Here is a 15271-nt window from a genome sequence, read left to right as displayed (position 1 = left end):
TATGTCTACTTCGCCGCCAAATTGCCTTGTTGCCTGTCAGGCTTCCCCACTAACAGTCTTGCCCTTACGTCATAGAATTACTAAGGTGCCTTTAGAACCTATCATTCTCTATAGAAGTATCTAGGCGGCTATTTTGCTCGCTCTAGCGTATATATGTATCGGCGATCCATTGGTGAAACCAGGATGTTAGACACCTGTACCTTACGTGTTTTCCTATTTGCACGAGGCAAGCACAGCCACCCCCTCTTAGCCTTGCAGAGCGCCTACGCTATGGGACAGCTACAACACCAATGTTAGTTCATTGCCACCTAGAAACTAGGATTAGGGGCCACGAAGATGAAGTTTCGCATGCGAGTTTCCACATATGTCAGGGCTAGACTATGTATGGGTATTTATATCTAGATAACTATCGGAATGCCCACAGCTACACTCTTTCATGACCCTAGACCACACTTCTCAAGTCTCAGGCCTACACTTCACCCATGCCATTCACAGCCCAAGAAAGGAAGAAGGTTGAAAGACTTAGACGGAAGTACAGAATTGAATTCTGCGGAGAGCTTCCAAGCCATGAATGGCCCGATGTCCATCGTCCGATTTTTAATGCGGTTGATGAGCTAGGAAAGAGGCAATTCGACACTTATGCGGCTTGTCCGACAGCTATTGAAGATGCACCATGGACTGCAGAAATAAAGAAACATGCCGATGAACTCTCTGAACGGGCTAAGCGCTGTGCGAGGCGAAATGAATCGACCTGGCGGTTTGCGTGCGAACCTTACGTGTTGGCTCGACTTACTTCAGAAGTCGTATGGTAGGAGTTCTAATTCCAACGACCTAAACAAAATGACTTACATTGGACCCTAGCAAGTTTTGTCGGAAGAGAATATGGCGTTCGGAAATCGAAGCGACAAGTGAGGGGAACTCGACTATAACAGAAGCCCTGCGTGTTAGGCAGAATAAACGAAAGCCATGTCGCTGTTCGCGAGACTTCAGGATTGCAGATTCGTAAGTGAGAACACATCACCTGCTAGTCACTGGCACTAACAGGCCACGCAGAATGGAAGCTATCGGGCTGAATCGGATTTTTGGCCATCGGGAAGATGAACCAATACACCACGATCCAACTATCCAGAAAGAACTACCAAGTGCTACAAAGCCAGATGCAATCTACGGACTTCGACAGACTCGAAACATTGAAAACCTCTTGAACGACACAGCTGGTATAGGTAGACCGGAGGATGATCAGGATATGCTTGTTCATGAGATCCTGGGAGATCCTCCGCTCAGTGAGGAAGGGGATCCATTGGTGTTCCCATTTCTTCTTCTAGAGGCAAAGTCAGCGAAGTCGGCTGATAGCGATTGGAATTCCATTAAGTTGCAATCCGCGTTTCCGGTGCGGACACTGTTATGCACGCAGGAGTTGTTGAAAAATATGACTGAGCGGCACGCAAAGCGGCGCGCTGATCCATTAGTCTGGTTACTAATGAATAGAGGAGAAGATTGGCGAGTGTCTGTGGCATGCGTATGTAATGGTGCAGGAGAGAAACCTGGGACTATTGGTACTACTGAATATGTTCGTTTCCCCTGGGGATCTTGGCCCAAGAGACATCTCCTGGAGTAAAGATGGCGCATGCTAACTTTCTCCCAGCAAATTTTCGATCTATGGGGAGGCTCTATTACATCAAGAAATGGGGCATTACAGCTTCTGCTGATTGTCGATTATGTGTTCGAGTGGGCTCGTGACATTTATCGCGAGGACATATTAAACCAACTCAGGGCCGTAGCATCTGGGCAGAATGATTGTGCAAGCATGATTCATCCAGATACCGACATATTTTCCACATTCACGTCAATACATCCTAACACGTCGGATGAAAGCTCTAGAAGCACCCAAGACAGCTATCATCGGAGTCTCAAGAGTTTCGAAGCACTAGACAGCCCGTTGGGGATCATTCGACATGCCACTTTTGTCGAGAGTCAATATCGTTGCTTTTTAGTGACAAGAGACAATGTGACGACAATGCTACAATCAACTCAAGATCAAGCTAGGAAAATCCTCGCCAGACAAATTATCACAAAGTTGCAAGAGATCCCTCTATTGATAAGTTGGGCCTGCCTGGGTATGATGGAAGAGGAGTGGACTGGACGTTCTCGGATGCCACGATCACATCATCTCGATCAAATCAAATTCTATGCTTTAGTGACATATGCTTCATTCCTACTGCCGAACTGGGTGAAGGTTCGGGAATTGACCGTGATCGCCGTTGCTGAAGATGCATTTGAGGATCTCGTTACGGCCTCCATGTACAGTCGACGGCGAGTAACTTGTCAACCGCCTTTGGTGGGAAATGAATGTGACATCGAAGTGCTGAAGAACATCATCGCTAAACTTCATGCGGGAAATATGAGACACACCCTCTTGGCTGCCATCCGACGAATTTGCCTGAGAGTAGGTGGCGGGGGATCTCGGATTCGTTTGGTGACTAGCAACTCAGCTCCTAGGGATATAGTCCATTACATTTACAACCAGTTCAGGAAAGGGGAACTCGAACCCCAAGAACCATTCTTGAATACATCGAATTCCTTTGACCAAATACATTTGTCAAATTCATCACTGGAGCCTTTTGACTTTGGCTATCTCAGTGTTTCCTCAGACGGGTGTGTTCTGGTCTATGGTCATGGCCATCAACACGATGCTGGACGCCAGATGAGCTCGGTATGCGTCTTTCTCATGGATGGACCACCCGATGTACCAACGCCAGCGATTTTAGGCATGGCAATTAAAAACACGTTTGAGAACCATGATGTCTATCACACCTCGCGAATTCATAGGGTCCCGAATATCCGCGGCTTCGGAAAGGAGAAATATGGAAAACGATGGAATATTGAAAACTCTTATGGTATTTTCTCGGAAGGATTCCAATTTGTGGATTGGATCCTATCTCTGGGATGCGAACCTCCCGTTCGCCAAGGTTCCTCACGTCCTGGGCTATACGCGGATCTCTTTTTGCGCAATCATTACCCTTGGAGGGAACCTGGATATATATATTCAGATATCGCAAGGCGGATCTTTAACATTTACAAAATTGTCACTCGGGAGGTTCGATACTGGCGGACTATTGCGAAAGGATGCAAAGACCAGGGGATCGACTGCTGTGATATTTGCGCCGATGATGTGGAAATCGGGAGAAATATTTGCGAACAGTGCGGTGACGAGATCGACCAGATAGACGAGTTTTGGTTTAAAAATGCTCTTCTTGGGAAACAACCAATTGAATACAGACCCATCGACCCAGACTTTCCAGAATTCGCGCGAAATCTGCGCTTCGATATGGAAGATCATGAAGTACACGATATCAATGTCAAGTTTGAGAAATATCTCAGTTTTTACGAGGAATTAGATGAGGGATACGATAACTTGCAGGAATTACGAGTGCAGTCTAGGAAGTATGACAGGATCCAGCGGGAAGCAGAGTGGCCTTCCAGGAAACGAAAAAGATCTAGTGAGATAGATTCGGAAACTGACATGGCGGAGTAGATTTAAATTGTGAAATACTGTTTTCCAAGGAATGAAATGCAATGGTGGAAATCATAATTATTTAGACCGCTGCTGTTTTGAAGGTTGTTACACCCCAGAATGTCATTTAGCTTACCCAATGATAGACTTTCATCATTCTACCTCTACCTCTTCAGTAGAATTTTCTCATTGATATTGAAGATATTCTATTACGCCACAGAGATACAGCTCCACGAGGCTAATGTACTAGTATTCTAATGTTTATTCTGTTAATTAAACGATGCAAGAAAGAGAAGGGAGAAGCATATAGTTATGAGGTAACCATCGGAGGAGAGGTGCCTCTCACTTTCAGTCACTTAAAACCTTTTTATCAGCGATTGTTAATCAAGGCTAATAATTAACGTACCTCTAGGTGTCGGGCCAGCTGAAACTCCAGTGCTGACCGTTTGGGTCACACATGCATATCTAGTTCATGCTAGCTCTCTGATTCGACTAAAACAAAAGAAGCCACCACAACATTATTGTAAGGTGATTAAGGAGAGCCCAGATAGCCACTAGGCCTCTAGAGACAATGATGATATTTGCTACTTGCTTCAGAGTTAACGGAAGCATGATGCCTGACACTGCGTTAACGATTTCACCCTTGCATCCGCTGTACCAACTGTTACTCAGATCAGTCTGCATAATATCTTGGCCTGATTATATGCCAGATAAGACCCCTAGCATTATCCCATGAGGAACAGGAAATGAAGAGATATGATTTTAATCACCGTCACTCAGACTCCACCAATATTGATATAAACGTGCCTAGCAATCTCTCAGTCAAGAATCCAACCAACGCACAATTGCAGAACTACGTAATGTCCAACCACTCATATACAGTGAAAGGTTCAACCGCACTCTACAGATGTGATCATGCTCTGAATAAAGTTATGGATATGTTACCTTCTTATAGGGTAGGATGATATCTATTCTACCAACAAGATGACATCCTGCATACAATCCAATTGTATCCATCATTTGCTTCTCTAAATTCACGTAAATAACAATATAAGAAAAGGAAAACCTACCCGTATGAACTACTATTTGAAAGCCTGATACCACCGTGTATATAAGTGACCTTTCACAGTTTGACTGTCACGGCCATAGCAAGCGGTCTAGTCATAACTTGGATTAAAAAATGTAGGTTTAGAGTGATAAAAGTGGAGGGGAAAAGAAGGCTACTTATCGTGTTTTAAGCTATAATACAAAATGTACCTTTTGCTTCACAGGCGGAATATACGGGTGAAGAATATTCGGGTGGGCAAACATCCGCCCCAAGTGCCCTCCATAGAGCGGCGAGCCGCCCATGCCCGAACCGTAGGCACTAGGTAACTGCGACGTTACATATGCTGTTATATACTTTTGTTCTATTTCTTTTTTTTTTTTTTTTGTAGCTGCTAGCTAGTTAGCTAGACGCACTAGAATTGGTAGAGTATCACGCCACATGTCGGTGAGTTGCGCAAAGAAAATCAGCATGAGAGGCAAAGGACATATCAGCGCGCTAGGATCGTGTATGATATGCAGAGAAAAGGGAAAATATATGTTCTTGTGCTCACGAGCAAGGATCGATGGATCCGCATCCGGGGCGAGGTCTATGACTCCGTGATACAGAGCCCCTCAAGAGCTGGGTCGCTGCTGTGGCCACCGTTCTGACCTACCCCGACACCACCCTTACCAGTAACTCGACCCAGTTCGGAAAAGTCCTCTTGATATTGCTGCTGATCGCGTCGGCTGGTTTACTCTATACTCACTGTGGCTAAACAGTACAAGACTACACTCCATCGCTTTGTCAACCAGATCCCACCAATGATATCCAAGTCGTGGTAATCTTCATTGCACCCTATCTCAGCATGCGCGACGACCATCAGCGGATCCTCTGGCCAGGGAAACCGCTAATACTTGGTCTAAGCAAGGTTTACCTAAATTTTAAAGTCAAAGGTCGAAAAGACATGCCAAGAGAGTCCGCTAGTTTTGTACGACAGCCACGAAGGCGCCAATAAAGAGGAAAATTGTAAGTTGAATTGGGTCGAATTTCCTTGTGGGGGACGGGGGCAGGGTAACATGTCACATTCACATATTGGCGTGTTTGATCAGTGTCTTGGGGATATATGGAATGATTCTCGGTGCTTTCGCATTTGAGGTCGATGGATTCCGTGATATCAGAGCACTGGCTACATATTCCAGTGGATCGCAACCTCTGCCAGGTCCAATTTCCCGATACGCACCTAGGGTTCAGCATGGTGTCCTCAGAAAAAAGCCCCGAGGAATATACAAAGTCATAATCTATATCAGGGACGAAGTATTCCAACCTCTTCGTTGTTGCAACACTTGTGCGACCGTGTATAACACAACCGAGTGGGATAGCTAATTATCTGCTGAATGAACGGATCAAAAGCAAGCAGAGATATACTTTCTCTGGTTAAGAGGACTGAATGAGGGAAGAGCGATTAGATAAGATTGGCGGCTAAAGATGGATACGTTAGAGCGAAACTGCTCTATACCCGTCTATGAATTTAGCATGCGGAGCGGCCCATCATTCTCATGGATAGTGGGCCAGTTCCGCCTCAAGCCGTCTATAGCCAGCAAGATCTCCATTCGCCACTGGAGAACAAGGATTTGGAGTCAACTCAAACCATGTACAATATTTTCCAGTTGATACACCATCCATCAAGGGACATTGGCTTGTAGGTAAGTGGGATTTGTTCCCGAGGGGGGTTTACGTGACTGAAGGCAGCCCGCGATGCTCACCGATGTCACACTAGCTATACTGTACCCTGCCTCAGACAGTTGTAAATAGTTCTCGTCGGGACTGAAACTGGGTTCTCTAAAACTCACCGTATTAAACGTTAACTATACAGCCATAATATGACAGGCGAATATGCTGCCCCTTGTGAGATAATACCATGGGGTTTGCTTCGCCGCTCATCGACCGAAGCAGTGAGCATCATGCGACTCACTCACTCACTTTTGGTTGAAATTGATCCGCAGCTCCCCCGAACCTGATATGATTCCTGAGGAATCCAGGTGCTGTATCCCATATCAGGGCAGTAGATGGCTAAAGATAGATTGAGGTGGAGAACTTAGCGCAAATTATAGGTAATAAAGTTCTAGTGAGAATTAACTATGTTATATATCGTCCTCGGATAGATATATGACTATTTCGATAATATTTCCATCACTACTACATTTTTTGCCCTTCATAACAATGATGATTACCAATATTTATGTTATCACAGCTATTGCTGTAATTGGAGGCTCGCTATTCGGCTTTGATCTGTCCTCGATGTCTGCAATGTGAGTTATCTTCTTCGGCGAAAACGAGCATTTTCTAATAAATGCAGCCTTTCCACCCAACAATACAGATGCTATTTCAACCAGGGACCTAATGGGCCCCCATTTAATAACGCAATCCACTGTTCGGGTCCAAGTTCTACGCTGCAAGGTGGAATCACCGCCTCCATGTCTGGAGGTTCTTTCATAGGAGCATTGATTTCGGGCTTCGTGACTGATATATTCGGCCGAAAATCCGCTATTCAAATGGGATCCATCATATGGTTAGTCATGCCTCAATAAAGCCCAGGGCTCTCCAGGTGATCCATCTGAAAGCAGCTGACATAATGCACGACCAGGATTATCGGAAGTACGCTCTGTTCCGCTTCTCAGAACGTTACTATGTTAATCGTGGGTCGATTCATCAACGGCTTTTGTGTCGGAATATGCTCAGCACAAGTTCCTGTATATGTTGGAGAGCTCGCGCCTCCTCATCTTAGGGGCTTAGTAATGGGTGCTCAGCAATGGGCCATCACCTGGGGGGTTTTGATCATGTTCTATATATCGTATGGGTCGTCCTTCCTCACAGGCCCTCTGGCTTTCCGGCTACCTTGGGGTCTTCAGATGATTCCCGCCATCTTCCTTTTCTTTGGATTATTGTTTACGCCCGAGTCTCCGCGATGGTTGGCAAAGAAAGATCGCTGGGAAGAATGCTGTCATATTATTTCTTCTATTCATTCTAACAACAACCTTGATGACGAATTTATCCAGATGGAGATCCAGCAGCTCAAAGATGCCTGTGAATTGGAGCGCCACAAGACCGATAACACTTACTTTGATCTATTCCGGCCGCATATGATTTGGCGGACGCACATTGTCGTCTTCGTCCAGATATGGTGTCAACTAACTGGAATAAACGCCATTCTTTATTGTACGCCGCATCCTGTCCAGCATGGTGAAAGTCTCGCTGACATCTTTAGACATCACATATATCTTTGGAATGGCAGGCCTCAGTGGCAGTTCCAACCTAGTGGCTTCATCCATCAGCTGTGTGATCAATGTGGTTATGACCGTACCCGCGCTTCTCTTCATGGATCGGATCGGGCGTCGTCCATTACTTATCGGAGGTAGCATCTCTCTTACCATCTGGTGGTCCGTATGTGCAGGCCTAATGGGAGGCTATGGTGCTCCAGCTCCACCAGGGGGTTTGAACTCTATTGCCGAACAAAGTTGGTTAATCACAGGAGCCCCTGCCAAGGTTGTTATTGCTTGCTCCTATCTCATTGTGGCTTCTTTCGCTCCAACATGGGGCCCTATTGAGTGGGTGTATCCATCGGAACTTTTCCCCCTACGCCTGCGAGGCAAAGCCGCTGCATTATCTACTGCCAGCAATTGGGCATTCAACTTTGCTCTGAGCTATTTTATTCCGCCTGCTTTTGTCAACATCACTTGGAAGACCTATGTCATTTTTGCCGTGTTCGCCTTCGCCATGACCCTTCACGTTTTCTTCGTTTTCCCTGAGACATCAGGGAGGACACTAGAGGAAGTTGAAGATGCATTCAATGGTATTAAGCTTGCTTGGAGAATGGGGAAAGATAAACACCAAGATGAAGGGAGAACTCTCAAGCATGGGCCGGGGCAAACAGAACGTGGAGAAGCTATGCACCTTGAGAATGGCCTAGAATCGATCTAAATTTATGTATACCTACTTCGGCTGAAAGTTATTTTCATGTCTCTGAAGAAGATTCACTCTTGGGGTAAAAGCCCGAAGTTGGGGAAAAATAGGTTATGTCAGTTTATTTAGCTATTCCATGCTCAGCCCTTGCCCGAACTCAGTTCACGTTTATATGTTCTATATAGAACGTATAGCGTAAATCAAGTCATCTGTAATATATATTTAAAAAGAAATAAAACAGTACCGCAGATCCGCAAATCCACGACGTAATACATATACGCAACTAAGCAGACTTACTAGCACATACCTCCAGCGTCATGGTTATCCTTCACTCTCATTTTGCTAATTGACTTCTTCCAGAACTGCCGAGCTAATGAAGTAAGTACCCCTCGCATGATCCTTCTACCCCACCTCACTTAATTATGGCTTTCTTGAAGCATGGCCTTTAGAAACAAGAAAGGGGCAAGGGAGAGAATGAGAGAAAGATGCAGAGTGCCAAAGAGCATAGCCATCAAGTATTCAATAGTGCTGAAACATCTTGTAGCCGACATTGAAGTTCCCATGGAATAGTGTCACTTAAAATTCATCACAACTTCTCTAGATGCAAGCCTACACAAAGGAAATAAAAAGAAAAGAAAAGAAAGACATTCTTCATCTGGTGATTCGTCATACATACTTTAATAGGAATTGTAGCGAATTCAGGTAAGAAGTACACTGACCACCGTTGGGAAAATGGAATTGATCTCCAAGAAGTCTGATATAAAATGAATTCGACTTGCTTTGAATACTGCTTGAATGTGTTTAATTTTAAATTTGCGCATACTTCATTAATTTATTTCTTTTTCTTTTTCTCCTTGGCTGAGGTTGGTAATTGACCTTGTATTATGACTGAATTCCTGTCCTGGTCACCTTCTCCCGTTGTCTCAGTTAACAAAATAGGCGAGTAAGATGCGCGTATAAGGTCCAAGCAATCCCCAGGAGTGGCTAGAAGTAACTCGGCCTGATCGCCTGTCTCGCATGTTCGAAAGGAGAACACCGAAGCAGGGAAAGTCATTTCAGTGTCTACCGCATTGGTATTGGTTAGACTGGATTCGTGTTTTATTTGTGAAGAACTCAAGTTTCAAACTAGTAGGTTCCATAGTTAAAGTTTCTGAACCTGTGTGATGGAGAGCTAACCGTCACACGTGACGGTTCCCTTTTTGGTAGTTCTTGGCAGTCTAATCTTCGGCTATAGATGGCTATAGATAATATTCATGGTAAGGAAGTTAAAATCAACCCTAATGATAATCTCGATGTCATCGCACGAATCGGTTATAGATGGATGACAAAGCTAGCTCATACTCAGCCTTGCTTTGACTTCATCCCGTTGTGTGGATCGTCAAAGCCGTAGGGCTTTGAATCCTATATAAAGGATAATATGAACTATCCACGGAGCTATCTGAAGGCCAAGAGCTTATTGAATCCAATCATTCCTGTTGCCATAAACGCAGAAAAGCTAGTTCAATATGTCGGCCAACATTACAACAACCACCAACATCCCGTTCTCCCACATCTCCGTCAAACCTCTCCACCCAAATTTCGCCGCTGAGATAAGTGGGGTGGATTTCAAGTCGACTTTAAGCAATGAAGTATTTGAGGATATCCATCAGGCTGTCACCAAGGTATGACTCGGGTCCTTTCCTCCGCGTTATTGCTTGTAGCCGGAAATCAAACTGACTGGGTGGTTACAATGCAGTTTGGTGTCGTGGTCTTCCGCAGCACTGGCCTCACAGATGAAGGTCACATTGATTTCTCCAGAAAGTTTGGAGAGCTAGATGATGTGACGCCTTATGTCGGTATGGGCCGCAAGCACCGTCTCAAATACGTCGAACTTTTCGATGTAAGCAACGTCGAGACCGATGGAACCATCCTTGATCCCGAGAGCGCCCGCGGACAAGCAAACAAGGTACTTATTAACGCCTAATCAAATGGGCTCTTTTGCTAACAACTTCGGATAAACAGGGCAACGACCTTTTTCATGTTGACTCAAGCTTCAACCCTCGCCGCGCCGGTTACTCGTTGCTTTTAGCACACGAGCTTCCTCCCAGTGGTATGGGCGGCCACACAGCCTTTGCAGACACGAGGACAGCATTCGAAACGCTTCCTTTGGATCTTAGACAGGAGCTGTTAGCCAAGGACTACGTGGCTTGCCACTCTATGTACCACTCTCGCAAGCTGGCTGCCCCTGAGACCTTCGCTTACCTCAACCCGCTCGATCATCCCATGGGACGGCACAAGCTTGTGCAGCGTCACGAGGCCTCCGATCGCATGAACTTATATATTGCAGCCCATGTTCATCACATCGAGGGCCTATCCCCCGAAGAGTCCCAGGCATTGTTTGACAGATTGTACAATTACTCAATTCGCGATGAGAACACCATTGAGATTGAGTGGCAGAACGTTGGTGACCTGGTCATCTGGGACAACACCTGTACGATGCATCGGGCTGTTGGGGGACCTTTCCTCCGAAAATACAAGCGCGATATGAGACGTACTACGGTTCACGATTCAAGTTCGACAGCCTGGGGGCTGAACGAGCATACCAATGTGCGGCAAGGTCTTCCTTGAACCACATGATGTATATCCATTATTCATAGCTTATTTTAGCCTTGCGGCTTCAGAAAGGCCCAATAAACCTGATTTTCATTTATGCTCAACTCTTTGCTTTTGTGCTCAAGTAATAATACAGAGGCCTGTATAGTACAAGGGCTTTCTGTCAGGATATCATAACCTTCCTTTATAGCGAATCTCCCTCGTTCCATAGCATCTTCACAAATTTAAATGTCTCATGTTTCTTCCAGGTTGGGTCCAATAAGTCCCTCCCCTTTTTACTACAGCAAAATATCATATTCAATGTTCTACTACTTCTTCATAGTAAACTAAATTTCTAGAACTCACACGATGCTCAAAGCTGATCACAAAGTTTCACCAGGGCAACATCGTTAGTGGAGAAGATAAAACAACAATAAAGTCCTTCTAATAAAACGTTACTATTCATCTGCAGTCTTTCTTTGAAAGAAGCAATGTGATTCAATTTCGGCCTTGCAAAATATTAAGTACAAAATTGAAGGTCCAACACTACCCGGCCCTGCAACTTCCCATCTTTCATTTCCTTGAACACACTATTGATGTTTTGAACTTTCTCAAGTCGGAAAGGAGCAGTGACTACCCGCTTGGCCAGAGCGAGAGTTTCAATGGCCTCCAAACGATTGCCCACGGTGCTTCCAACGATGGTAAATTGCTTGCCGACCATCAAATGAGGATAGGCGTTAGCAATCGGCTTCGCGTCATATGGAACACCCACACAGACTAGCGTGCCGTTGAATCTCAGATAAGACAGGGCCTCACCATATGCAGCATTACTGGCGCTGCAAATGACAGCCGCCGCAGCGCCACTTCCACCGGTAATTTCCAAGATTTGATCAGCAACGCTCTTGCCATCAGCTGTAGGATACTTGGAGATGTCGACATAAGCTTCGGCACCGCATCCCTTGACAAAACTCTCTTTAGACCCCATATCTAACCCAATAATTCTAAATCCCATTCCTCGGCCCCCCAATTGCACTCCGAGATGGCCCAGTCCACCACCAGCTCCAGCGATGACCACCCAATCGCCAGCCTGAGCTTTGCTCTTCTTGAGGGCCGAATATACAGTAACACCACCACAAAGAAGAGGTGCCGCGATATCACTAGCCAGTCCATCAGGAATTGGCGTCACATAGTGAGCGGGAGCCAAGGCGTATTCCTGGAATGTACCGGGGCATGTATATCCAGATACCTCTGCATTCATACATATACCATCAGCACCAGCCAGGCAAGGCATGCAGTTGCCACAGGCATACGCAATCCACTTGATTCCCACGCGGTCACCAACTTTGACACCTGAAGCCTCAGATGATGGTCCCAACTCGGCGACGATACCGACACCTTCGTGGCCACCAATTTGACCAGTTTTGATGGGCTCCGGAAGCCAACTCCACTGGTAGATATGCTTTTAGTAAAGGTCATGACACGGGACTTTTTGGCAGCAGAAATTGAATTCTTACGGTGTTGGTCATGAGACTGAGGTCGGAATGGCAGATGCCAGAATGGGTCCTGTTTTGATATCAGTGCTGCTGCTACCTGGCACTGAGGAGCTCAACTTACATCTTGATAAGGATTTGCCCAGGTCCTGGTGTGGGAGTGTCAATCTCCACAATTTTAGTGGAAATCTCGCCTGGCTTAGCATAAACTAGGGCTTTATGGGTTTTGGTGGTCTGCTGCATTTTGAGAAGTGGACGATGGAGAACTGTCAATGTTGGTCGTTGCACGAAGACAGTGAAATAATTGATGTTTCTGGGTGAATATACTTCTCTACTTCATTACTTTATATAATCTTAAACCCATACACTATATCCCCTATCTCTCCACACATATGGAAAATATGGAGACTTGGCCCGAGGTCGGGGTTGGGTTGGGGGACCCATCCACTTCCATCTACAGCCGCATACAGTCCGTCGGATCCCGCTCCATCGCTATCCATCACTACCTCCGGCCGGCTATAGATGCAGAAGTCTAAGTGTAACTAACAACATCTCTGATGTATTTATGAGTACTACTCATTGTGCTTTTTTTTGGAAATCTATCAAATACATCCCGCGCAACCCAGCAAAAATATTCGAAACCACCCGATTTCTTCCTCTCCCAAATTTATGCAACATTCGGTAAGCCAGTTGTACAAAATGACGCGAATTGATCTCAACTTTGGAATATTTTACAACGTCGTTGATGGCGAGCGTCGCGCCTCCGACAAAACCACATTCAGCGTTGATCCTTCAACGGAATCCAAGCTATGGGACGTACCTGTGGCCTCCACTCAAGACGTGGAAGACGCTGTCCGGTCTGCAAATGAAGCCTTCAAGACCTGGTCTGCCACTTCTTTTGAAGAACGAATGAAGAAGCTATCCCAATGGAAGGAGATCTACAGGTCATACATTGAGGACTTCACCCAGCTGCTCATGGCAGAGTGCGGAAAGCCACGTGCTGTGGCGTCCGGTGAGGCGAACGAGGTACTGGCTCTGTTTGATCACAATCTGCAACTTTGCATGCCGGAAGAGCGACTTGAGGATGAGATACGCATCCAGACTACCCGCCATGTTCCTGTCGGAGTCGTCGCTGCTATTTGCCCATGGAACTTCCCTCTCGTGCTGTCTGTCGGAAAGATCTTGCCTGCCTTGCTGACCGGATGCACCATCATCGTCAAACCATCTCCGTTTACGCCTTACTCGGCACTCAAGATGGTCGAGCAGGCACAGCAGATCTTCCCTCCCGGTGTCGTTCAGGCTATCGGTGGCAATGACTCTATTGGTTCGGAACTAGTCAACCATCCCCATGTGAACAAGATCACGTTCACGGGTTCGAGTGCCACTGGAAAAAAGATCATGGCATCGGCGGCTGGCACATTGAAGCGTGTGACTCTAGAATTGTAAGTATACACCTCCGAAAGACCCAGGAAGAATTTTCATCTTATATCATTCAATATTCAGGGGAGGCAATGACCCGGCTATCATTTATCCGGATGCGGATATAAAGAAGATAGCCCCGGAAGTTGTACAAGGCTGCTTCGTATTCTCCGGTCAAGTCTGTGTCGCTACGAAGAGAGTTTATGTGCACGAGAGAATTTATGATGCATTCCTTGAAGCCATGGTGGAAGCAGCTTCTCAGATGGTGGTTGGCAAAGCGGGAAATCCCAGTACTACAATGGGTCCCATGCAGAACAAGATGCAGTACGAGAAGGTCAAGGAATTGATCGCCGACAGCGAAGCCCAAGGTTACAAGTTTGCGCTTCCACCGCAACCCATGGCCTCTGGCAATGGATTCTACCTCTCACCTAGTATCGTCGACAACCCACCTCCTAAATCTCGAATCGTGCTTGAAGAGCAGTTTGGTACGTCTGCACCGCGTGGAAATGATCGCATTTGCTAATGTTATTGAAATTAGGTCCAATCGTGCCGGTCCTTAAGTGGACCGATGAGGCGGATGTCATCGCCTGGGCGAACGGAACTAACTCTGGGCTTGGAGCTTCCGTATGGAGTGCCGATGTTGCTCGCGCGGAGCGAGTTGGCCGGCTGATGCAGGCCGGGAGCGTATTTGTGAATTCCTGGGCGAAAACGACGCCACGAGCGATGCTGTCGGGACACAAGGAGAGCGGACTTGGGGGCGAATGGGGTTCTACCGGATTTCTTGAGTACTGTAATACTCAAGTCGTGCACATCTTCAAATAATCTTGGTAATTAGATTTTTTTTTCGATCAAATAACCCTCTTGTTTCATCAACGTGCAGTGGAGTGTATTATTAGTATTTAGACAAAAATCCAGCTATACGACAATGTATGGTATGTAGAGCTCCGCAAAGCCATAAAGCCCACAGCCCAGCCCAACCCAACCCACAAATGGGCTATGGTCCTAAGTAGAAGCCCACTGCGGGTTAATGGGCCCCCAAATTAGCCCAAAACAGTACAAATATACCGACAATTAAGTTGAACCAACCCCCTTTTAGGGTTTTTTAAATTACCCTTCGTTTACCCTCGTTATAGGCCTTATTCTAAAGTTAATATTTTATTGATTTAAATGGTTTAGAATTAATGGCTAGTTATCTCTCTATATCATGCCTAAAAACGCCAGGAAGCGCGTTCTTTAGATAATCTATAAATTTTAGAAGTTCGCTTAGAAAGTAGTAGTACTTCAACCTCG

The 15271-nt window shown here is 45.9% G+C and overlaps 5 protein-coding genes across 5 annotated transcripts; 4 read left to right on the top strand and 1 right to left on the bottom strand.

Moving 5' to 3' along the window:
• Window positions 1-482: 482 nt before the first annotated feature.
• On the top strand, window positions 483-3535 carry N7487_009522 (uncharacterized protein; the record flags this gene model as incomplete). The annotated part of the gene is made up of 4 exons (XM_056877252.1): window positions 483-808; window positions 862-1002; window positions 1045-1519; window positions 1646-3535. 4 exons carry the CDS (start codon window positions 483-485, stop codon window positions 3533-3535), a joined length of 2832 nt encoding a protein of 943 aa, XP_056725832.1.
• Window positions 3536-6761: 3226 nt separating this feature from the next.
• Window positions 6762-8519, top strand: N7487_009521 (sugar porter family MFS transporter; the record flags this gene model as incomplete). The annotated part of the gene is made up of 4 exons (XM_056877251.1): window positions 6762-6850; window positions 6898-7110; window positions 7186-7757; window positions 7807-8519. The coding sequence occupies 4 exons, from the start codon at window positions 6762-6764 to the stop codon at window positions 8517-8519; spliced, it is 1587 nt and encodes a 528-aa protein (XP_056725831.1).
• A 1487-nt stretch (window positions 8520-10006) lies between these two features.
• N7487_009520 (TauD/TfdA dioxygenase family protein) lies at window positions 10007-11108 on the top strand (the record flags this gene model as incomplete). The annotated part of the gene is made up of 3 exons (XM_056877250.1): window positions 10007-10162; window positions 10237-10446; window positions 10503-11108. 3 exons carry the CDS (start codon window positions 10007-10009, stop codon window positions 11106-11108), a joined length of 972 nt encoding a protein of 323 aa, XP_056725830.1.
• A 484-nt stretch (window positions 11109-11592) lies between these two features.
• On the bottom strand, window positions 11593-12805 carry N7487_009519 (zinc-dependent alcohol dehydrogenase; the record flags this gene model as incomplete). Its single annotated transcript, XM_056877249.1, has 3 exons — window positions 11593-12519; window positions 12587-12635; window positions 12687-12805. The coding sequence occupies 3 exons, from the start codon at window positions 12803-12805 to the stop codon at window positions 11593-11595; spliced, it is 1095 nt and encodes a 364-aa protein (XP_056725829.1).
• A 456-nt stretch (window positions 12806-13261) lies between these two features.
• On the top strand, window positions 13262-14803 carry N7487_009518 (aldehyde dehydrogenase family protein; the record flags this gene model as incomplete). Its single annotated transcript, XM_056877248.1, has 3 exons — window positions 13262-14004; window positions 14066-14466; window positions 14520-14803. The coding sequence occupies 3 exons, from the start codon at window positions 13262-13264 to the stop codon at window positions 14801-14803; spliced, it is 1428 nt and encodes a 475-aa protein (XP_056725828.1).
• Between the last annotated feature and the right edge of the window lie 468 nt (window positions 14804-15271).

This window comes from Penicillium crustosum, assembly GCF_028827405.1.
Source record: "Penicillium crustosum strain IBT 35664 chromosome Unknown utg000004l_segment0_segment0, whole genome shotgun sequence".
Taxonomy (NCBI): Eukaryota; Fungi; Ascomycota; class Eurotiomycetes; order Eurotiales; family Aspergillaceae; genus Penicillium; species Penicillium crustosum.
This window is presented reverse-complemented; position numbering and strand designations above follow the sequence as displayed.